Source organism: Aspergillus chevalieri, chromosome 4 (genome assembly GCF_016861735.1).
Source record: "Aspergillus chevalieri M1 DNA, chromosome 4, nearly complete sequence".
Classification (NCBI taxonomy): Eukaryota; Fungi; Ascomycota; class Eurotiomycetes; order Eurotiales; family Aspergillaceae; genus Aspergillus; species Aspergillus chevalieri.
In genome coordinates this window covers 305,111-328,283 of record NC_057365.1, presented here as the reverse complement: position 1 = coordinate 328,283, position 23,173 = coordinate 305,111, and the positions used below count along the sequence as shown (strand labels likewise).

At 48.2% G+C, this 23,173-nt stretch overlaps 10 protein-coding genes across 10 annotated transcripts; 5 read left to right on the top strand and 5 right to left on the bottom strand.

Moving 5' to 3' along the window:
• Positions 1–1,407: 1,407 nt before the first annotated feature.
• ACHE_40120A (putative cytosolic regulator Pianissimo) lies at positions 1,408–5,541 on the top strand (the record flags this gene model as incomplete). The annotated part of the gene is made up of 4 exons (XM_043278283.1): positions 1,408–3,183; positions 3,233–5,071; positions 5,120–5,286; positions 5,337–5,541. 4 exons carry the CDS (start codon positions 1,408–1,410, stop codon positions 5,539–5,541), a joined length of 3,987 nt encoding a protein of 1,328 aa, XP_043136078.1.
• A 1,956-nt stretch (positions 5,542–7,497) lies between these two features.
• Positions 7,498–9,297, top strand: ACHE_40119A (uncharacterized protein; the record flags this gene model as incomplete). The annotated part of the gene is made up of 2 exons (XM_043278282.1): positions 7,498–7,829; positions 7,884–9,297. The coding sequence occupies 2 exons, from the start codon at positions 7,498–7,500 to the stop codon at positions 9,295–9,297; spliced, it is 1,746 nt and encodes a 581-aa protein (XP_043136077.1).
• Positions 9,298–10,922: 1,625 nt separating this feature from the next.
• ACHE_40118A (putative ATP-dependent protease (CrgA)) lies at positions 10,923–12,653 on the top strand (the record flags this gene model as incomplete). The annotated part of the gene is made up of 2 exons (XM_043278281.1): positions 10,923–12,571; positions 12,620–12,653. 2 exons carry the CDS (start codon positions 10,923–10,925, stop codon positions 12,651–12,653), a joined length of 1,683 nt encoding a protein of 560 aa, XP_043136076.1.
• Positions 12,654–12,755: 102 nt separating this feature from the next.
• On the top strand, positions 12,756–13,121 carry ACHE_40117A (uncharacterized protein; the record flags this gene model as incomplete). The annotated part of the gene is made up of 1 exon (XM_043278280.1): positions 12,756–13,121. One exon carries the CDS (start codon positions 12,756–12,758, stop codon positions 13,119–13,121), a length of 366 nt encoding a protein of 121 aa, XP_043136075.1.
• A 473-nt stretch (positions 13,122–13,594) lies between these two features.
• ACHE_40116S (putative extracellular cysteine-rich protein) lies at positions 13,595–14,292 on the bottom strand (the record flags this gene model as incomplete). The annotated part of the gene is made up of 2 exons (XM_043278279.1): positions 13,595–13,610; positions 13,811–14,292. The coding sequence occupies 2 exons, from the start codon at positions 14,290–14,292 to the stop codon at positions 13,595–13,597; spliced, it is 498 nt and encodes a 165-aa protein (XP_043136074.1).
• Positions 14,293–16,001: 1,709 nt separating this feature from the next.
• Positions 16,002–16,626, bottom strand: ACHE_40115S (uncharacterized protein; the record flags this gene model as incomplete). The annotated part of the gene is made up of 2 exons (XM_043278278.1): positions 16,002–16,543; positions 16,593–16,626. The coding sequence occupies 2 exons, from the start codon at positions 16,624–16,626 to the stop codon at positions 16,002–16,004; spliced, it is 576 nt and encodes a 191-aa protein (XP_043136073.1).
• A 323-nt stretch (positions 16,627–16,949) lies between these two features.
• ACHE_40114S (uncharacterized protein) lies at positions 16,950–17,234 on the bottom strand (the record flags this gene model as incomplete). The annotated part of the gene is made up of 1 exon (XM_043278277.1): positions 16,950–17,234. The coding sequence occupies one exon, from the start codon at positions 17,232–17,234 to the stop codon at positions 16,950–16,952; it is 285 nt and encodes a 94-aa protein (XP_043136072.1).
• Positions 17,235–17,623: 389 nt separating this feature from the next.
• Positions 17,624–18,160, bottom strand: ACHE_40113S (uncharacterized protein; the record flags this gene model as incomplete). Its single annotated transcript, XM_043278276.1, has 1 exon — positions 17,624–18,160. The coding sequence occupies one exon, from the start codon at positions 18,158–18,160 to the stop codon at positions 17,624–17,626; it is 537 nt and encodes a 178-aa protein (XP_043136071.1).
• Positions 18,161–18,929: 769 nt separating this feature from the next.
• Positions 18,930–19,172, bottom strand: ACHE_40112S (uncharacterized protein; the record flags this gene model as incomplete). The annotated part of the gene is made up of 1 exon (XM_043278274.1): positions 18,930–19,172. The coding sequence occupies one exon, from the start codon at positions 19,170–19,172 to the stop codon at positions 18,930–18,932; it is 243 nt and encodes an 80-aa protein (XP_043136070.1).
• Positions 19,173–21,889: 2,717 nt separating this feature from the next.
• On the top strand, positions 21,890–22,929 carry ACHE_40111A (uncharacterized protein; the record flags this gene model as incomplete). The annotated part of the gene is made up of 2 exons (XM_043278273.1): positions 21,890–22,042; positions 22,090–22,929. The coding sequence occupies 2 exons, from the start codon at positions 21,890–21,892 to the stop codon at positions 22,927–22,929; spliced, it is 993 nt and encodes a 330-aa protein (XP_043136069.1).
• Between the last annotated feature and the right edge of the window lie 244 nt (positions 22,930–23,173).

Genomic DNA, 23,173 nt, shown 5'->3' with positions numbered 1-23,173 from the left:
GAGATAACGCCAACAATTGCTCCAGCATACCCTTGAGTGGCTTCCCAAATATAACCTACCAACTCACCAGATGGCAAGAAATTCTGCTTCTCGCCATACGACTTGCAATACCGGGGGACAAGGTCATCGAATTCATCGCGGCTGAAGATAACACATAGGTCAGTTTCCACTGATCGTTTGAACAATACCCGTTGACCTCGGTCAAAATAAACTCCACGTGGGGTGGCTGCTTCTTCAACCCGCAAACAAGGTGAGCCATATGATGCAAAAATTGCAATCCGTAGACCAAATTCAGACTCAACAAACTTGATCAGATCATTCCAGAAACTCGAGAAACTGTATGACACCTGCGCCTCATCAATCATAAGTCTATTCATTATCCATCAGGCTATACACTCCAGGGTCGACTTGTGAGTTTGTTCAGGAGACGGTGATACCGGGAGACTGTACTCAAGCCCTCAACCCGCGCAGGGCAGCGCAAATTGTGCACAACCATGTCTGCTTCGACTTATGAGACATGTCTTACCAGACGGTAGGTCGGTGTACATTTCCCCGATGCCGCTGTTCCTCGTATATGGACAACTTGCTCTTCGTTGATACGTTCCCATAGGGCTGACAGTCTGACGTCTCTCGATATATGTTTCTGGTAGCGAGGGTGGAACTGGGTAAAGAATTGTTAATCACTACACACTAAAGCAAGTCGGAAAATAGCACCATATCCTGTGATGGAGCTACATAGGATGGCTGCGATGGCTCTTTGACTACGGCCATCCCAGCCGAGTAGTCTGTAGATACTATCGTAGATGAGAGTCTTGGTGAGTAATACCTTCTGGAGACTGTACATGATGCAGACCCCAAAGAATAGAATAGAGGCCGTCGTCCTCCAACGAGCCTTGGTACCTCATATTGAGCAACAAAGGAGATATGAGTGTACAGAGGAATATCACTGGAAATGCCATGATGAACATAACTAGTTAACTAAGTTGGTCAAGATAGCCGCTTAGTCATCATCTAGCCAAGACATGGTCTCAACATCGAAAGCAGTACTGATCGGACTCCATGAAGCCATAATTATCCTTGCTTTTAGTAAAGCTGGCAATTTTTCCCTTCTACTGATCTCTCCGCATCACTGTTCAGATCACTCCATATGAACACCTCACCGCACGTACTGCATTGACACTATCGCACCCCTCCCTTCCAGATCTCCCCTTCTCCGCTATACGAGCCCGATTGGACCAGAACCCGCACAATCTGGCGATTACAACACACTATCCTGCGAAGATTGATTTGATATTCCTCCGGTTTCCGAATCCAATGCAGTCCCCCGTTTCTTGTCGCCCTCACGACTGGTGATAGACCTCCCCACACTGCTTGCCTCCGCCCCTCGTGCGGCTAGATGGAAGATCTATGGCGTCCGGATATTATAACTCGGCGTCCTCCACGACGTCAACCCAGCACCGGGCTCTGACCGATACCCACGGACGATCGTTATCGAGTCTTGACGATGGATCCGCGGACGGGAGTTGGGCCGACGCTTCGTCGCGAGTCGGGAGGAATGCTCGGTCCGAGTCTGGCGGGAGTGCCAGCATCTACTCCCGCGGAGCAGGAGGGTCACTAGCACCTGGGCCAGGGAGCTTCAGCTCGGAGCTGAAGAGTATGAATACATCACGGAGTGTGACACCACGGCCGCCGGATAGTGGTGGTGGTAGTGGGACCGGCCCCGGGATATTCTCCGCGCGGAGAGCAAGCGGTACCGTCGACCCGTCGGATGGGTTCTCGAATACAGAAGAGCGTCAGGCGGTGATCCGGGATAAGATTGCGAAGGAGATGAAGATCAAGACCGGGACGGAAAATATGCTGGAGGCGCTGTTGGCCAAGAACCCAAAACACACCAAGGAGCAGCGAATAAGGGTGGAATCGGAACTCAGTTCATCCAATCGCAAACTGGTAGAACTGCACCATGAATTGGAGGAGGAAGTGCTACGAGCGCAGGCGCCGTCGACGACTCCTCCACGCAGTCGGATATCGACCCTCTTCCGTGGAAGCCCCATGCGGCCGTCATCAAGGGAACATGAGACGGCGGAGGAAGGCCTGTCGGAGGATGTAGAAGGGGAGATGGAATCGCCGACATATGTCTTGACAGAAACGTTACAAGCTTTGGAGATTGAAGGGATGTCACCGGATTTTTACGTGGAGCGGGCGAACAGCCTGGTGGAGCTCTTCAACCGCCATCCCACCCTTAAGTATGATCTGGCATGGCCAGTTTTCGGTCTACGAGTACAGAGCATGCTTTTGAGCGATAATAAAGAAATCGTGGCCGCTGGTTACCGATTGACCCGATACGCTATCGCGGACCGAAAATCGCTTCAGATAATCCGGTCTCTGCACACCGACGAACTGGTCATCTTATCACTCGTCAAGGAGAGCAAGGCGAATCTTGAGCGAGAACAGGCACTGAAATTTGTCCGAGCTTTTCTCGATGTCAAGGATGGTGTTTGCGAGCTTTCCCGTGCCGTTGTTCGCACCATTGTCGCCGTCGCTGAGCACGCAGACGACCGTCTCCGCAACATTTCCATCATGACCTTGGCAGAAATCCTGGTAAAAGACCCTGCCATGATTGGCTATGCCGGTGGGTTTGCTATCTTGCACGATGCCCTCGCAGAAGGGACGTTTGGTGCCTCAGAAAGCTTGATCTCGAGTTTTCTGCATGTCCTAGATACACCGCATAGCAGAAAACATTTGCGTGGCGGGAGTGAGCTCGAATCCGTTCTTGCTCCATTTACAGACTCGCTGGCCGACTCAGTACGCAACGGCCGGTTAAAGTCGTCAGCCAGGGCCATTTCCGCGATGCTCAAGACATGGCCAGGTCTGGTTGTTCTCGCCAGGGACGGAGCCAAGCCCCTACATTCTCTCCTGGAGTCATTGCACTACCCCGATCCGCAGGCGCGGGACCTTATTATGGAGCTGTTATTTGATGCTTTGCGAATTAAGCCGCCATCCTGGTCTTCTTCTTTCCTTGCCGGTCGTAGGCTTACGACTTATGGACGCGTTGCGAACCTTAGATCGGAACCGGATCAGAAACAGTTCGGTGCTCCCTACGAGGATAGCAGCAACCAGTTTGATCTTACAGAGCATTTTTCGACTCTTATACTGGCTACTTTGGTTGATGCAGGGTTATCAAGGGTATTCATTCCCGAGCTCTCTTGAAGTCATTCGGAGCTAACATGAATAGGCACTCTGTGATCTTATCGAAGAAGAAACAGATCTCTCCGTTAGGCGAAAAGCAACGCTATTATTGACAGAGGTATTGAAACTGGCGCACCACTCTCTGCCAAGCGAAACCAGTGCACAACTACAAGTTCTTCCACATCTTCTTCCACCTGCGGTCAAGTTTGATGTCGATAATCATGACATTTCTACCTCCACAATTTACCAAATTGACAGCATCAACCGGACACTGGCACGGTCACGCGGCTATTCAAACGGAGCTGGTCGATATAGTGTGAATATGGACGTGTCGGCTTCGATTCTGTCAGGAGACCAAGCCAAAGACAAGCTGAGTCCGGCTATGGACGAAACGCAGTTCCGCAATTCTATCTTGGAGACGAACGTCTTGAATACCGTTAATTTCCTCAAATGGAAGTGGGATCTGATCCACCGTATCGTCGAAGGCCCCCTGACAAATCCGAAGCGGCTAGATGAAGCGATCAAGGGGTCTAAGTTTGTCAAACGGCTTGTCGGATTCTACAGGCCATTCAAGTATCGGTTCGCTATGGTCCCGAACACGAAACCCAATCAACGCTATGTCCGAACCGGTTGTGCCTTGATGCGCACTTTGGTCCAAAGCCCCGAGGGAACCAAATATCTCGCAGAGAATAAGTTTCTCAGACAAGTTGCCGAGTGCCTTGCACAGGTAGACCGCATGAGTGGCCTTACGTCTTCTTCACCGTTGTTCTCGCGGGAGCAAATGAGCAATACTTTGAGTGGTGGATATTTCGCCATGCTTGGGACATTAAGTGCGGATACTAACGGGCTGGCCATGATGGAGAGGTGGCACATGCTCAACATGTTCTACCATATCATTGAGCTCCGTGATCGGAATGACCTGATCCAAACTTTATTAGGGAATCTGGATTATTCTCAGGAGAGCCATCTTAGAGTTATGTTGTCCAAGGCATTGACTACTGGCTCAAAGGAGATCCGGATTTTTGCAACGAAGCTATTGAGAAAATATGCGGTCCGAAACGTCTCTCTATCTCAACGAGTCGGTGTCGGATATGCGGAGTGGGTTTTGAAACTCCTTGTGACACAACTATATGATCCAGATGTGTCCGTGTGTCAAGTGGCCGTGAAAATATTGGAAGAAGCATGCAATCAACGCGACTATCTCGAGTTTGTCGTCAAATGCCGACCGTCTCTCGACCATCTCGGAGAAATCGGGGCGCCATTACTTCTGCGGTTTCTTTCAACATCCGTCGGGTACCACTATCTGGACGGACTCGACTATATCACGCAAGAAATGGACGATTGGTTCCTTGGTCGCAATGACGCTTATGTGGGACTTGTGGAAGCCGCCCTTTCGCGCGCCTACGTCGACACACCACGAAGAGGCAGCATTGTCCCGGAGGACCTAGTAGACATGCAAGATATCGGACTTGTCCCGCCCCATTTCTACCGTGAGCTCGCGCGGACAGCGGAGGGCTGCAGACTCCTCGAACAATCAGGTCACTTCAATGAATTTGCATGGACTATCCGAGATTTCCGGCTCGATGAGGAAGAACATGAAGCTCTCTTGAAGGTGAAAGGGTGTTTATGGGCTGTGGGCAACGTCGGGTCTATGGAATTTGGCGCTCCCTTCCTGGAGAAAGATCTCGTGTGGCATATCGTGGGAATTGCGGAGAGTGCTGAGGTACTGACCATGCGGGGGACAGCGTTTTTTGTCCTTGGGCTGATCTCGCGGAGTCGGCATGGATTGTCGGTGCTACGGGAGGTCGGATGGGATTCGGCTGTTGATCAGAAGGGGGAGTCATTGGGATTTAGTCTTCCAAATAATTTCAGGAAGTTGTTCTTGGTATGTTGTTATTATTACTTACTTTCAAGGACGTTGCTGATGATGCAGATTGATTTCCCTACTTACTCTCGTGACCCTGAGTTGAAGCGGATATCCCGTGAAAAGTTCAAAGCTGCTGCTACGGATGCGGACCCTGCGAATCAAAAAATCTTGAACCTGATTGTTGACATGGGAAATACTGTTCTGTCCAAGAGGGCGGCATCGGATCTTCATAGGTATGCTCTTCCACGTAACTATTCACAACAATGCTAACTTGCAATTGCAGCATCAAAGCAAAATACCCCGAACATTTCCACCAAGCTCAACTCTTCCGCAAAACCCTTGACATCTTGGAAAGCCACCACTTCCGACTCCCCGCGCGACGTTTTGCCCTGGACCTATTCGATAAAAGCGTCATGCGCCGGATAGTCCTTGAAGAGGACTCTGATACGGAGTCGGATGTTAGCTCGTCGCAGGGGTCTGCTGATTAGACATCCCCCGCCCTATCCATCTATATCCCTTACGGACTTCTTGCTTTTACAGCACACGCTTTCTACCCTTCTTCAACTGTTAATCTTACCTTATCTCTTTTGAATATATCATATACCCCACTGTCAAAGGCACGGATACAGTCGTCTCCGGACATATGGAGTTTTATACAGTATACGTCTTATGAGTGTCACTGGATGTTGAGAGTCTGTGTGTGGGTTGCTTGAGCGTTGTATTGACCGATTGAATTGAATTGCATTTGCATGTGTATAGTTTTGTCTTGCTTAACGGGGTGTGTTAGGTTGGGAGCATGGTTATGTTATGAGGAATGAATTCACTTACTTCCAAGAATCATCGCTATCATTTGGATTGTGTACTGCCGACAATAGACTTCATACACGGCTATATTCATGATTAGTGTCGATGGAGGTCAGGTAGGTATTGGGTTGAAGTCAGATTTCTGAGAACATGTGAACGGAGACTAACGCTGACTGAGTTCTCAGCTACAATCTCATTCCATGGCCTAGTCGTCACTATCACTATCACTGCTGCTGTCCGATACCTCATATCTAGCTGAATGCTCCGAAGACACAGTCGTGTCATCGGGTTCTTGGCTCCCCTTTCTCCGACCAGACTTGGACTGTTTCCTGTGTTTCTTCTCGGTTGTACGGGGCTCGTGAGAGGCTTTTGCAACATAGCTTGACCAATTTCTTACTGGTTGTGCTTTGCTCTCCGAAACAGCCCCGTGCTGAAGAGTCATTTCGCCAATTTTTGATTCAAGCCCGTGTTCCGTGCTTCGCGTCGAACATCGATAAAATTCTCGAAATCTTACTGGCGTGGATAACCAACTGAAAGTGCTTTGTAAATCAACTCAGCAACACTCGGTTCCTTCCCAGGATTCTCCTCGATAGCATCCCACTCGGCTAGTACCGCGGCTGCCTGAAAGGCATTCTTGATCTGTCGACCGTTCCGGCGGAGTCCCTTTGCCCATTGCTGTTTTGCGAAGAACTTGATATCGTGCTTGTTGTATTTAATAGTTGGTTTTTTGGCCTCGCTGAGAAGTCTCAGTTAGTATACTTATTGAAGATACCACCAAGGTGCTCAAATCAGTATTCGGGGACTTCGGTGCGGGATGGTATCTAGTTCGCGACGCCAAGTTTTCCCTGTTGGTTGACAGCTTGAAGATCAACAGGATGATACCGGCAGAAATGCGTCTAAACAGATCCATTCGCCAATTCTTCTTGAATTAACTCGAGCATGACCCAGCTTCAGAACTACCTTCTCGCCTATATCTTGCCACTACAACAAGATCGCTGTGTCGAGGTAATCAGGTCTGCCAGATTGAAAGCCTGGGTCGAAGCGCCATACTCTGGCTTCCTGGTTATCAACGATAACGAACGGTTGCAGCTCCGCTCTCCTGCTCTCGACTCGTCTACACACTACAGAATTCAGCTTGGCGGGTGTTCTATATACATCCCGGGTGCACTACCTCTATAAACATGCAATATTTCCGTTCACCCAACGCCCTGATCCTACAAATACTTGTCCAAAGTAAAATCCCCACGCTTCGCTCGTGATATGAAGTCCTGAATAACCATGATGCAACCTATTTCTGTTTTTCAGCTCTCCACGATCTGGTGAATACATATCCGGAAATGATAAACACCCGGCTGAACATGTGGCGCGCCGATCATTCAGCTTGCTTGCTTTTCGGCCCAAATGGTTGGCACTTGATGTAGACCGACTTTATTTTTCCGCGAATTATAGCAGAAGATGGTTATATTCCGTGGTATTATGGAGTTTGGTGATCTGGCAGGTTTGGAGATCACGGGCTATGCTGTGGATATATATATAGGGCATAGACGAAGAATCGATTTCTAGTTCGATCAATATCTCAAAACTCCACACACAACAATCTCGTTTTCCTTCGTTTCGATTTGTGTATTAATTCTATCACCATGGAATATGTCGACGAACCCCCTTCGTTGATGGATTTCCTTACACGACCCGGACCCCGATGTGAAAACAAGAAGAGCAGCCTGCGACTATTAGGATCGATCAAACGGACAAAGCCGACTCGGAAAGCACCCGGGTTTGTCACCAGAATAAGCGGGAAAGGGCGAGAAAGAAGTGCATCGCAAACTAAGTCCAAGTCGCGAGACGCACTTCGATTTCTTGCGTCTGCGCCATCGCGGCTCCTGCAAGAGAAAGATACGGAAACGAGGGAAGATACACCATGCAGGCTTGTTTTGTGCTTTATGGTTGAGGCAGATGCGACTGCCGCGAACTGGTACGTGCCGATATTCTGTTGTCATTTGGGTTGCTTCTAATGCTTGGAATGCAGTTCCGCACCGGTTGTAGGGGTTACTGAAGATAGTGATTCGACTCCCATGGAAGCTGCTTGGAAAATGATCACGAATCAGACGAATTTCCCTGAAATATCGCTGAATGTCACTCGATGTGGGAAGCCATTCATATTTGAAGATCCGTTTTTAATAGGACGAGAATGTGTGTTTCATCCTTTTGCGTTCTGCGTCAAGGACAATACCAGAGAGAACAACAGAGCAGAATGCGTCAATCGGATAGACAAAAGCCTTGTTAATATCTCATATATTAACCAAGGACTCCGGAATACCTTTTTCGACAGCGAATTAGGTCCCGCATCAGGGACAATATTAGCCACCGGACTACAGCAATTACAGCAAGACCATGAAAGTGGCGCGAGAAAATTAGCCGCTGTTGCACTGAGCATACTGCGGGCTACCCTGGAAAGCCTTGAGGATTCTATAAGTCTCGATGGCCCGTGGTGGAGGAAGGCTTGTCTAGCAGCGTGGCATCTCTGGAAGAATGGTCGTCCAAGTATGGATGCGGCTATTGTTAGCTTCCTGCTTTTAGCCTTGGGTGAGGTTTCGACGGCTCTGTCACGGGAGGAGAACGAAGGTAAAGTGTGCAAAAGGTTATGCGTACAAAATGCGCTTGATAGCGTACAACAAATGATACGATCCTACACGCCTCGTATTAGCCAGAACCTGGCATCATATTTGCTGTCCAAAAACGGGAGCAGCGAGAGCAAACGGAATATATTTACTATCCTAACTCTGTCATCCAGCTCGACCATCCGCGAATGCATCATTCAATCCGCCCTCGCCTCTGGAGCGCCACTCGTCAACATCCACGTACTCGAATCTCGTCCCCTATTCGAGGGTGTATCTATGGCCGCATCGATTATATCCGGTTTCGAGGCCCTATCTATACCACGTCCGCAAGTCCGCGTCACTATTTTTACGGACGCATCCGTAGCCCAGGCTGCTATGGGAGTGGACCTGTTTCTCCTTGGCGCGGATCGGATTGCAGCAGATGGGTCCGTGAGTAATAAGACGGGATCGCTTCCAGCTGCTCTGATGGTTCGACATATGGCACCGGCTGCGGAGACAATTGTCGTTAGTGAAATCCACAAAGTTGCTACGGAATCGAGCAACGAGCATAATGTGGAGAACAATGAGGCGTCAGAGGTGATGAATGCTTGGGAGCGGAATGATAAAACCAAAGGATTGGATGTCGTCCAGGGTCATTTTGAGAGTGATGGGTTTGGACAAGGTCGACCAACGGTGAATGTGCAAAACGTGTATTTTGAATGGGTGCCTCCGAGCCTGATTAACACATATATCTGTGAAGATGGGTCAAAGACACCGGAGGATTTCCAAAGACAGGCGCAGTGGGTATCGGAGCAGTGCGAGATGTACTTTGGAATTTGTTAATTCTGGCACCCTTCTATAATGTACAAAAACAAAGAAAGATACTGTCATAGCCTGCATGTCCATATTGTTCCTTATCTCTCCCTGTGTCTTCCGATTTTCGCAAATTGGCATTCGATTGTATCGACACTTCTCCAGACAATAGTTCTATGGAAAAGACTGGCTGCGAAACAACCGGGTACAGAAGCAAGTCACAACTGGTCTGCATGGCCACCCACGTCCAGAAATATTTGGACCAGGGCATGTCCGCTCTCAAGCCGATTAGAATGTCTGAGGACAATATGTCTCTAACTCGTCAATTTGACTGAATGCCATCTCATTACCAAAGGGATGCAAGTGTCCATTTTATGCCGCCCGGCTCTAACCAACAATCTGAGTTCAGCATCATTAGGGGGTAAGATCTACAACACGACGAGCGAGAGGAAGTTGTGCTCCGGCGATAAGATAACCTTCACCACTAGATCAGGACATCCATTATCTTCATGGGATCTTCTCGAAACGCAATGGATTCGTCACAGAATCGCAACTCTCAGCGGAGCGGCTGAATCAGAGGATGACGATGACGATATATCTGATTCAGATGATGAGTAAAATCTAAGGATCACCAACTCTTCTCTAAAGGACAGGCTCAAGCCTGAGAGTATACTGCTGTTGCGGCTTGGGAGGATAATCGGACTGTTGGCCGGATGTTGGTATATTCAGTCCTGATGGACTGAGCACCTTCTTAGATATATGCCAACAAAATAGCATCATGGAGAATCCTATAGTCTTCATGTCTAAATCAGGGATATAGGCTAGGGCTGATGCTGGTGAGAGTGATTGATTGTGCGTTGTTTTCAAATAAATATGTATTTCATTTGGAGGGTGGGTCGGCTTGTGCAGTAGATCATCCGCTAGATTGTGTGATGTGTGTCTCTTGATAGTTGAATTCATTTGATATAGTTCATTATAGTGAAACAAGACATGGGTCTGGTGAGGGCGATAGAAGAGGCTATACATTATTAAACGGAACCCTCATTGCATCAATCGCCCATCGAATATAGCTTCTCTCAGGACAGTAGTGTCCTCTAAATCTCCTTCCGTATCCTTTCTCCCATATCATCAGTCCACCACTGACGCCGTGGAAGATGTAATACTACCGCGCCAGTGGCTGCTGCCCACTAGCCAAATTGAGATACCGTGAAGGGATTTGAAAGATGCATCGTAATACGATTAGGGCTAGATAATCCCCTCTCGCGAGCTGTTCTAGCGTTGCCCTCAGTTGCGCTAGAGTATGTGCGTCCCGGAGTAACAACATACGCGCCCAGATAACTGCAGTCGTAATTCTTCAGCAGGCATCTGGAAGAGGGAATTGCAGATATGCTATCCACTTACAGACTTATGCTGAAGTTCTTGACGTACCCTCATCGATAAGCCAAGGTCTAATCATAATGCCACACACTACCGATACGGCCACGCTTTCCCACTCGGACCTCCGATGACGAGAGCTCCGTGACGGAGTATTACACCAGTTTCCAGCTGCCATTCAACTCGTGTCTTTCTAAATATGTTTGCTATCTTCTTCTGATATATTGGCCTATATACTACGAGTACATACTGCATCGCACGCGACTGTTCCCCATTTCCCCATGAACGAACACCCGTCTCCGCACTCTCCACACGACTCTGAATTCCCAACAGCCATGAACGAAGACGAACGAGACGCTCAAGCATACAATCCCTTCAACCCGTCATCACAATCGCAAGCATCCTACATCTCTCCCGCACTCCCCGCGCACACTATCCTCCGCCGGATCCAATGCGCCCGCTGCTCATGCCCCCTCCGCACGCCTCTCCGCCTGCCATGCGGGAATGCACTATGCCGGGAGTGTCTGCCACCCGTCCAGCCACGGGTGGGAATCACCTATCCTGCAGGCGAGGGACGGAAATATCGGTTTAATTGTCCGTGGGAAAAGAACGAGTCGTGTGTGGGGGAACATTGTGTGGCTGATTGTGGAGTCGATGTGTTGTTGACGAGGTTGGTGGAGGTTATTGAGGAGGCTTTGAGTGGGAATACATCTGGCGCTGGGTACGGGGATGGGGACAGTGTCCTGGATCTAACCTGGGCAAATCCAAATGACTTGGAGGAAACATGGAAAACGGCGACTTTGGATGGCGGAGCGCTGAGGGGCGTTTACGGGTTGATCAAAGAGGGACGGTTGGACTATGATGCGTCGGATGTTGTTTATCAGAGGAGGGATGGTGTGGTCGAGACATCCATTGATGCTGTCCTGCTTACGCGACTAAAGCAGGCTATCCGCGATGAGCTGGATTGCCAGGTCTGCTACTCGCTCATCTCAGATCCCCTAACGACCCCCTGCGGCCATACATTCTGTCGCAAATGCGTTGGGCTAGTCTTGAACCATTCAGACCTATGTCCTGTTTGTCGGCGAAAGCTCAATATGCCCTCGACCATTCAAGCTGAACCTATTAACGCCCGTGTCGCGGGACTAATGGAATGTTTATTCCCAGATCAAGTTTCCGCGCGTCGAGAATCCATCGCGCACGATGAAGCAAGTCTCGACGATGAGCAAACCATCCCTCTCTTCATGAGCTCAGTAGCGTTTCCAACTATGCCAATCTTTCTACATATTTTTGAGCCCCGATATCGGATTATGATCCGTCGAGTCATGGATAGCCGAGAACACAAGTTTGGTATGGTTGCGTATAACCGTGCGCGGCGAAGGCAGGGTGGCCTAGGAAGGACGCAATTTATGCAGTACGGCACACTTATGCTAGTGGATCGCTATGAGCCGCTTCCTGATGGCAGGAGTCTGGTGATTGCGACTGGAGTTTCCCGGTTTAAGGTCACCAAGGCAGATATGCTGGACGGGTACCATGTTGGGCAAATTGAGAGGCTCGGTGATGTTCCTATCACAGTTGAGGAAAGCAATGAAGCCGCAGAGACTGCTGTGTTTGCGGAGACATTGCCGCCATCATCTCAAGAGCCCCAGCAGCAGACGCAACAACCACTCGAATCCATGTCGACGCAGAAATTATTAGATATGGCGTTAGATTTTGTTCGCGCACAGCATAGAGTCGGAGCGCCATGGTTGCATCCCCGGGCTTTAATGGCGTACGGCAACGAACCAACCGATCCATCCCGGTTCCCTTGGTGGTTCGCGAGCATCCTTCACGTTTCCGAAGAAGAGAAATACGGCCTCTTATGCGCAACAAGCGTGCGGGAACGGTTGAAGATCAGTGCGCGGTGGGTCAAGAAGCTTGAATCTAGAGAACGGTACGTCGCCATCCCTGTCACAATAGGCTGACATACTAAACCAACTAGATCAAATCGCCCATTAATCATGTCTGTCTTATGACTAGCCGTCCCTCTCTTCGTCTTCTCCGTCCTCCCACTTCTGCTGCCCCCAGGGACGACCTTATCATCCCCGAGCTTTATCACCTCCTTCACTCCGTTCTCCATGTCCGTCTCTGTGTCATTTGGCTCCACGCCGTCGACATTTGACCGTCAGCGCGAACGTACTCCACCACAGCGGAACTCCAGCTCTGCGACGTATCTTCCGCAAACTCTGGTGCTGGGCATGTTCTTGATTATCTTTGGGGCGCAGATCGCGGTTAATATTGCTCAGGTAAGACGAGTCCAGAGCCGGAGGCTTCGGGAGGGTGTTAGGAGGACTATTGTGGTCAATGGGCCAGAGTCGGGGCATCAGGGGGGAGAAATGGTAGTGGGGGAGGGGAGAGATAGAGGCGAGGGAGCGAGCAGAGAGCCCGGTGAGGTCCCCGGAGGGCGTGCTGGGGAGCGTCTTGAAACTGGGGACGCTGGTTGAAAGTTCATCTTATATGAGAGAACAAGCGTGACTGGAGAAAGAGTTGTATATATATCATTGGCTATTGTAGATATCTGCATCGTCGTCTATGGACCCTGATTATCTTGAGCATGCCCATAATTATTATCTATAGCCGAGGACGGATACCGAACACTCTTGTATGAATTGGGAATCATTAGCCAGAACGCAGATGCTTGCCCAATGGCAGGAAATATTCGCCACTGGGTAATCACCATAGAAAACATTGCGGATCTTGTCTATATCTGCATTCCAGACCTTGTAAACTTCATTTCTCATCACATATGCATTCCTCAACAATATCACATCCAGATCTACCTGCAGTGGTGGCTTCTTCATTGCATTAGATTCCTGTCACCTTGACATTTTCAGCAATACATTTGTCTAATAGGCTGCAAGGATATTGGGCAGTGTATATCGTCTAATCCCAAGTATGGACTCTGGATAAGACTGCATCAGACATCGGACATCCTAGATAAGATATACAATCATCATTATAATTTTCAAAATCGGTACATAAAGCTATCATTCGGTTCCACTAAGAGCTTGACCCACAAGTCCATTCCTCTTCATACTGGTGCAAAAAAAAAAAAAAAAAGATCTCAGTAGTCCGGCACTTGTTTGAGCAGCAGTCCGAGTCCATAAAACACTGGCTTTGGAAAGGCGTGCACTTCGCCTTCTTCTCCACGCACACGAGATGATTCTCAGGAGCCCCAGGCGGAAAAGCCTTGAAAATGTCCTGTATTTTCTCAACACCCTGCCTCTCATCCTTGCACTCAAGCTCTTTGCCGCAGTCCTCGTTGCCACTGCACGGATTCCCCAAACGCCCCTTCGTCCCAGGCTCATCCGGCTTTAAGCATTTCTTCCGGTCCTGCGCAATAAACTCCATATTCCAACAAATCAAGCCCTGCGGGAATTCCCGGTTATCCGAGCACTCCGCGCCGGGATACCGAGTACCCGCAGCGCACTGTCTGTCATTGCAATTTCCCGAGCGACACTGCTCATTCCGCTCGCACTCGTGATCATCCGGCAGGCAGCCGATGATACAAGTGCTGCCGTGGCTACAGATTGTCTGGGAGTCGCAGTCTTGGTTGGAGGTGCAGTGGTTGTTGGCGCAGCGGCGGTCCTTGCAGAAGCTGGATTTGCATGCCATGTCGGTGAAGCAGACACCACCGTTATCCACGAAGTTTGTCGTGGGACAAGGATGCAGGTGTCGCGGTGGTCGATGTGTGGAAGGGCGGATGTGCTTGCGAGGGATGCTAACGTGGTAGCCAGGATGCTGGAGAGGAGATGCATGATGTAGCTGATGTTGCGACGCTGATGTTGCGACCAAGGGGTATAGTGAGATGAGGATAGTGGGCTGTGGTGAGGATAGATATAAGATAGGGAAAAGAAAAAGCCGGCTATCAACGGTCCATATTCTTTGAGAATACTGCTGCACCGAACTACTCCTGATTTTCATAGTTCGGGATAGCAGTGAGCGACTAGTCTCGAAGAGGGATGTTAGGGCAATGCAGTACATATCTCGTACTCTTGAGAGCTGGAGATAATACATACAACCCTCTACCCACCGCAATAATCACTCACTCTTCCTCTTCCCAGGCTCAACATATCTTACCCTCCCAGCAGCCGCCGCAACCCTCTCACCCACCTTATCCCCCTGTGAAACCCTCTCCAAAAACTCCAGCACTCGCTACGTCTTTGGCCGATATCCATTCCTGAGCTCATACATCCACCGATCAAAAACGACCGCTCTAGCCACGCATTCTCCTCGAGACACAAGATGCCGTTTTGACCACCAACGACCCGCCAGCAAAAGCTCACACCAGGCATTGTATCTTCTTCCAGGACGGACACGCTTTTGGTGATGTTGATGAAGGTTGCTTTGAGGGCGACGGCGGGGTCGTCGGGGTAGCGGATAGTGAATATGGGGGTGTCAACGCAGGGGTCGGTGGATTTTGTTGTGGAGTCCGGTCAGATGCAGTGTCTTAGGTGGATGTAATTTTGAAGGATTGAGAGAACGGTTGGTTTGTCGGCGTTGAGAGATGGGAGGAGGGAGATGCGTTTTGGGCCTCGTTCGAGGGTTGTTGTGAAGACTGGAGCGTTAGCATCCAGTGTGACTAAATTGGGTTGGGAGAACGCACTGGAAAACATGGCTGTTTTGCTGAACAGAGATATTGGTTGGATGGTGAGTTGAGATGGGGTGCTGTATGTGGATAGGGCTCACGTGCCACTGCTCCTTCGGTGACATGTACTTCACACCAAGACTAGAACACATTTACTTATGCAGATAATAGTATCGTCTTCTGTAAATCGAATTTGTTGGACTAATTGTACAAAACAAAGCTATCATATCGATAACCGATATTCGTCACTCACGCCTGATTTAGTAATTAGCCTCAGCATCACCCCCCAGCAATCCTCTCCAACAACATATCAACACCTTCCTCGTCTTTATCTGCACATAGATATACACAAGCTGAACAAGCCAGTGTTGGTGTTGTTAGTTGCAATGAAGTGAATTGACTATTATGAAGAAGAGGGCTCACCGAAAAGCATTTTATATTGGTCGGTGAGATGATGACTATAACGGAGAGTCGAGACGGATGGAAGGTTATTGTGTTGGTGTATAGGGCTCACATGCCTGTATTCACTATGGTTCTCTTAGCGACCAATTCAACGGATTCCAACTCAAAGTACATTCAACCTTGACATCTCTAGTCAATAATATTTGTCGCAAGAGGAATAATGGTGCATCGCAATGCGCCATACGTGCCCTGTATAACTACCTTCTCTCACTCCGTCTCTCCAACACTATCCAGCAACACAACCAATTCCTTCGCCATTGGAACATAATTACAATCACTCTGACTTCTCCTTGCGGTCACCAGATTTTCCCCAAGTGAGCGCCACACCAGCACTCCTTGCCTTGACTCGTTCGCCGATCGACATTTGATGCAACAAAGTCCATAGAATAATCGTCTTGAAGTGATACTCGTGCGTAAACGATTCGGGAATTGGAGTCAAGAGGCGATAACAGGAGAGGTGTCCGCTCTCCTCAAGGCATTGCGTGCCGGGAAGAAACTCGGCCCCACCATCCGCCAGCTTCCAACGCATGGCCATCCTCATACCCGGTCCGAAACTCCCCTCCTCAAGTATTGACAGACCATCCATGAAGTTCTTGAGCGTGACGGTGATTCTTTGAGGATAGCCTGGCGCATGGATCACGAAAACAGTGCTGTTTGACTTGGCATCCGTTGATTCAATGCTAGTGTGAGGGTAGATTGCCTCAGCTAAGGTGCGGTGATGGGTGTGAAGAATTGAGATCGCAATTTCAGGCGTGTCGTTGAAGAGTGGAGGGAGAGGAACAAGCTTGGGAATGCGTTCGCTGCTTTTCGTGAAGACTGAAAGATGTTAGCAAAATCTGGGTCGCAGTTGAGCAGGGAGACGTACTCCAAGCCATTTCCGCGATAATTGCAGAGATCATGGAGATAGTGCAGGTGGAAAGATGGGTATTCGTGTATAGAGCCAATGTGGTAGGTAATGAAGTCGCTCCTTCCTTCTTGGACTTCTCCGTTCCTGCAGGTTCTTGAAATTACCGACTTGGCACGTTGAAATCTGGAAATTCGGACAGTGACAACTTCTTGACTCGACTCAGTTGATTCAGTGAAATAGTCGTACACGGGAATCTGATGTGACCAAACGTACCGGTACCCTTCACCCCCACGCCATCCCCAGAACCAACCCTGCTCAACAACAAACAGAAAGCTTGATTACGAACACATTTTCTCTTCGGAAATAGAAAAGTCATCAACGAGCTTGGAAGAGGCTTTGACGTCTTGCTCCACAACCTGGTCGACGAATTTCATGACTCCGTGGTGTACGTTGACCAGTGTGATCTTCAGGGCCGTGAGGTTCATCGATGAAGACGGTAGTATCGTCTGTTTTGGTGATGACTTGTAGGTTGATGTCCGGCAAGGCGCATTTTGCGAGACGAGAATGGCTGTGGAGGACCTCGAGGACGGAGTCGCGGTTGTTGTTGAGGGGGCGTGGAAGGGTGAAGTGTTTGGGGGCCTGGCGTTCGGCTATGGTCATTGCTGGTTGTGTTAATGAAAGTTGAGATGAGATTTGGATGGAAAACTACTTTTATACATGGTTGTGTTATGTTTTGTAGATGATGGAGAGGATGTGTTGAAGATGGAGGTGTTAGTAGAGGTGTTGGTGGCGTAGAATAGTGCTGCTGCCTTCTCGCACTGTCTAATTGCATAATACATTATACTTTCTATCGATTATTGTGAAGAACTCGCCATGCCCTACACTTGGGGCGCTGTACGAATCTTGCATGCTAAGAGACCGGACGAGTCACATATAGAATCTCTGGGCAGAAGCCATTCTAGTTGAAGGGAATTGAACATCTCCCATCGAGTAAGATAATCAAATATACACACACGCACACGCAAGGGGATACTGAGAATGGGAGATGCTCACACACAACATGATCCATAGATAAGCTCAAGCACTCCGTCAACTTCCGCATCCCACTGTTTCACATCAAGTTCGTGTTGACGAATCACCTCTTGGTAGATTTCATTAATGTCAGTCCTTTCAATTTTCACAGGAACCTTGAGCTCCCTGTCATCTCCTGTATGCCAGGATGCATTATCATCCCAGTCCTTTTCCTCGTCACTATCCTTAGTGTCGAAGAACTTCTCATCTCCTTCATACCATGACTGCTGATTGCCATCAGCGTCAGTATCACTGAGGATTTCTCCACGAGTCATAAACTTCTTCTCATCTCCTTTGTACCAGGACTTCTTGTCATCTTCAATTCCAGCTTCTGGAAATGTGAACCGGCTCCATGGCGGCCGCTCGTGAAATTCCATTATGGCTGCGCTGGCTGCGGCTCTCGCACGCTCTTTCTTGGACTGGCCCCATGGCTGGATGGCTTTTGCCAACTGGTGGAGGTTGTTCTTTCCGTGCTTGAATGTCGTAGTAAACGATGTAGTCTTAGTCGAATGCATGTTGATGTTGTTGCTGGTAATTATGATAGATCCGTCCATGGAAGAGAGAAGGAGGAAGATGAGGATGGAGGATTCTGTGGTCACCTACTAGGCACTCATATTGTCCTTCGTAACTACGAATATGTTCAGAACTTCTCAAACTGTGGTCCTTGGAAGCTGCCGCTATTTCCGAAGTGCATGTGTTCGAGTGACATACTTGACTTCTTTATCCGTATGATGACTCAACTGGAGTCAAGAGTACATTATGACCTGCCTTAGGGCTCATCCGGCGTTTGGAATGATCAACCATGGATCAATCTAGGAACCCGCTATATGATTGGAATTTATTGGTTGTCTGCTACCGTCATTTAGGGGCCTTCTGGCAAGTTAACTTGTGGCATGTGGTCGCTAAAAATACGGAACTGTACCTGAAATGATGATCAGTTCACTGCCTTTTTACGCCACACAGATGGCGTACTAGATGGACACATTATGCGTCGTAGTTTGACGTGTATGCCGACGATGGAAAGAGACTACTACCATACCAGGTGTCTACAATACAGATTTACTAGTTTTCCTACGGTTATTGAACAGAACTCATCACTTTTGAAGGATGAAACAATTCCCATTGAATAGATTAATTACATAAACACATACACACACAGGAAAGGCAAAGGAAATGAGAGATGCACACACACAAACATCCTTCATCCCCAGACTCCCCGATATTAAATAAAACATCCCATAATAATGGCAGAAATATCGTAATTAAACCTGAGTCATCACTATCTCAATTTCTCATAAGCTGCTTCGGTCCCTGGAGCAACTTATTCAAGAAATCCTGTAACACGACCTCGTCTTCGTCATCAATATTTCCAGTTACGGCAAACTGCATAGATATCACCATTCCTGTCTCTCCTGGTTCGAGAGCTGGTGCTTTGCCGTCGGTGACGGTGATTTCACTTCCGTTGACCAGCGTCACTGTGTTCTCAAAGGTGGTCGTGAAGTTCTCCTTCAAGTGTGGCCACTTCATGATCTTTGCCAGACTATGGAGGTGCTTCTTGCTCTGTTTGAGGTGAAAAGCGAATGCTGTTATTGTTGTTGGCGACATGTTGCTGTTGTTTGTCGATGCTGATGGTGGATGGTTAGTTGGAAGAAAGAAGGAGGAAGAGGTGCGAAGGGGTTTAATTATCTGCCTAGGCTCGGTTGCTGCCTGTCTCTGGTTTTATTCAAGTGTACAAGTTGGACATAATCGGCCTCAGGCTGCTACTTTATCCATCCGTCTGAAGGAGCACATGGCAAAGGAGAAGAACACGGCAGCAAGACGCCAGAGCGGCGTAGAAAAAATACGAAAAGTTTCTAAGAACGAAATCCCGCCACTAGATACAATAATCAATATACACTATTGTCATAAGCATTCGTAAGCTTTTCCATATTGTTGACGCGCTTCCGTACAGGCTAACTTGACGAGGAACCCATGATGTAGAAATACGACGCTTGACTAATTGTCTCAATTACGGACTAAGCTCTTGTTCTGTAAACAACAACCATTGTCCTTGCAATAACACCAAGGCTATTTGCTTGCTCGTGACTATCTCTATCTTGCTGCTGTACAACAACATAAATCTCTTCGACCAGCTATCAATGCCCACGGATGCTGTGGATGCATAATGCTTGCATGTATGCCAATTCGGATACTATTCCCTGCCCAATTCCTCTGGCCTCCAATTATGAATGTCAACGATCTGTTTCAGAACTCTTCGGGTCCTTCTAGTCCAAGCACCCGCAACCATGCCCATAGGGAGTTGAGCCAAGACAACATGACTGAGCGGTATGCGAATTATCGATATTGGGAAGCTGAGTTCTTTGATACGCTTCAATTTCTGGCATTTGCAGCTTGTGCACCTCGAGAGCTTTCAGCATGTGTTCCTTCTCATTAGGATGAAGGGATCCTGCAAGACTTGACTAGTCCATTTGTTGTCTATCAGTGTCCGACACACCTTGGATCCTTGACAGAAAGTGGCATTTCAACTGGCACAAACCACACCAGAACCTAGTTAGCGCACCGCACACCGGCCAGAAGTGCACGAGCACTGTTGTAGACGTCTTCAAACTTGGTCCAATAGCTTATTAACACCAATCAATGTCGACATGCAATGTTAAATGTCTGGAGTAAATCAAGACGCATATACGTCTTGGGGATACCGTGCCACCACGTCATTTGAGGAGACGCACACGGCAAAGCCGACCAGGTGACTAGAAGCTGTACTGATACATGATGCTCAATGACTTTAGACGTTCCGCCTATTCCAACCGTTGGAAAACAGCTTACGGTTTCTGTAATGAGATCTCAGACACTCATAGTCCAAGAGCACGATGCTCTCATGGCGGCATATTTACGACAAGACGGATTAAACGATGCGCCACGAATACGAACCCTGGCTGTGACTGGTTCTTTTTATGAGTATGCTATCGCTTTTTTGCTTGATTACTTGATAAGCCTTCCTTTTGATTCTGGCCGTTTGCCATTGACAGACTCGTACTTATCTGGCATCCGGAGTAATTAGTTCACCAGACAGCCATGAAGGACTGCTCTTATGACAAAAAGCCATCTTTATAGAATGATAGAGATCTGCGATTATGACATGTCTGGCAAAATCCGCACATTCCTGTTGGGAAATTGGGCATTTCGCTTTGAAGCTAATGGTCAGATATGCGATAAAAGTTGGCTCGCAACGTTGTTCCGATGGCTATTGCCCTAATTGACAGAAAGTAAAGCGTCAAGCACCACCAAAAAATTACCGTATTTGGTGCCCTTTTTTTTGGTGCTCATGTCATTCGTGATCTTAACGAGTGCTTGTGATCAACGAATCTGGTAAAAGATAAAAGCTCCTACTATTGGATCCTGGCTAGTGGATCCTGGTACGCATCAACCTTAACAATGCAGCAATTTTGCACCAAAGGTGGATTCACATTTCTTAACATGTTCAACTTTTACCTGGAATTCAAGAGTACATTTGCGACATACACAAGCCAATGCCATCAACGTCTGGGATCAAGCGAAGATATTCTGTGACCTATTGTCCTAGAGCAAACAAAAAATTAGAGCAGCTTACGCAGCCGGCAGCCGGGCCGTGCATGTTTACGGCCAATCCATTGCATTGCGCTACTGCAATTGATCTCCAATAGATTGTGATTGTCAGTGCACATTATTATATCAGACACCTATTTCTTCTTTGAATCCGTCCATCGCGTGGATGTACCATGCGTTGGGCTAATTACGACGCAGTACATCGAGATCAGATTATTTACCTAGATCTTCATCTACTACTATGTCGATATTTTCATGATCTACTGAGCCATGGTTATATGTAGCCGGTCAACCGCTGGGGTTTCAGAAAATGGGGATATTATAGTTTTATTAGAAGAAAGCGGTCAAATATACAGCAAGCTGTCAAAACACCACTGAATCTCGACTATTTCCTAAGTCCTGTATAGGAACAGATTTGAATTTCCTGTTAGGGTTAGATGTCGCTTGATTTATGCATTTATTTATGCAAACATTATTATTATGAACAAGGCAACTCCGCAGCTCAGCTTGTTCAAGTCTCCTACCCAACATCGTCTTTACACATTACGAGAAAAAATAGCTTTACACAGGCTGATTATAGATTCAAGGTAATCACATAAATTATAAATCCTTTTTTCTTTCTCTTTCTAGCCAGCGCTGACAAACTCTAGTCGAAAATCATGGGCTTCTTAAGCACGTTCCTTAGCTTCATCGAGCGTCTCATCAGACTATTCATCGGAGCCAACGAAGAAAAGCTATATGGCCTAGATCATGCCATTCTCAACGTCGAGGCTCCGCCTAGAAGTATGTGGATGAATATGGGGTATTGGAAGGTACGTGTCCCTTCATCTCTATGGACGATTTATTAACAGGATGATAGGATACGAAGTCGTTCCCGGAGGCATGTGAAGCATTATTGGAATTTATTCTGATCACAGCGGGACTCTTGAATGAGGATAAGACGGTCGCGGGTGCTTCCAGTGCGATCAAGCTCATCGATGTCGGAATCGGTTGTGGTGATCAGTCTCTCTACCTAACCAGAAAACTATCTATCGCCGGACAGGCTGAGAAGAGACGTTCTCTGGTTGGCTCATATGTAGGAGTCACCTTTGCACGCTCCCAGGCGGACTTTGCACGAGAGCGATTATTAAACCGGACTTCCGATTCTGACACTCTAACGTGGACACCGGACGTGAGAATCTTCGCTGCGGACGCAGCTAAGCCTTCATCCTGGGAGCCAGGACTCAAGACAGCCATCTCCATCAATCACGACCACGACAAGACCCAGACATGGCTCCTAGCCCTCGACACCCTCTACCACTACAAACCCTCCCGCACTCCACTTCTCACCCACGCATGTCGCGACCTCCAAGCCTCCTTCATGGCCTTCGACCTCCTCCTGGACTCCTCCGCTTCATTTACCAATAAACTCCTTGTCCAGTTGATGTGTCTACTATCCGGAATTCCATATACAAACTTTCTCACTACAAAGCAGTACGAGGATATATTAGTCCAGGCGGGGTATGACCGCGATATGATACAGATGCGGGATATCTCGGAACATGTGTTTCCCGGGATTTCAGCATATATACGTCAAAAGGATAGCGAATTAAAGAGATTTGGTATGGGAATGGGCAAGTTCAAGGTACCCGGGTGGCTTTTTGGGTGGTGGGGTAGGTCGGGGGTTATTAGGGGGGTTGTTGTTGTTGCGCGGCGTTAGTGTGCAATATACGAGTTTCTGCGGATGTGCTCAATCAGTTTTACTGGGTCTCGCATCCTAGATTGAATTAGAGTCGGAGTCCAAGGATGTCTAATCTCGCGAGGATCGTAAGCCCCCGCATCGCATCCGAGCTAAGCCTTTTTCAGAACCCGACGCCACTGTATACGTTTTTGGGACGCCGATAAGCAAGTATCGATCCTGCGAAATACGATATACAGTCTTGAATACGGGGATCTATCAGGTT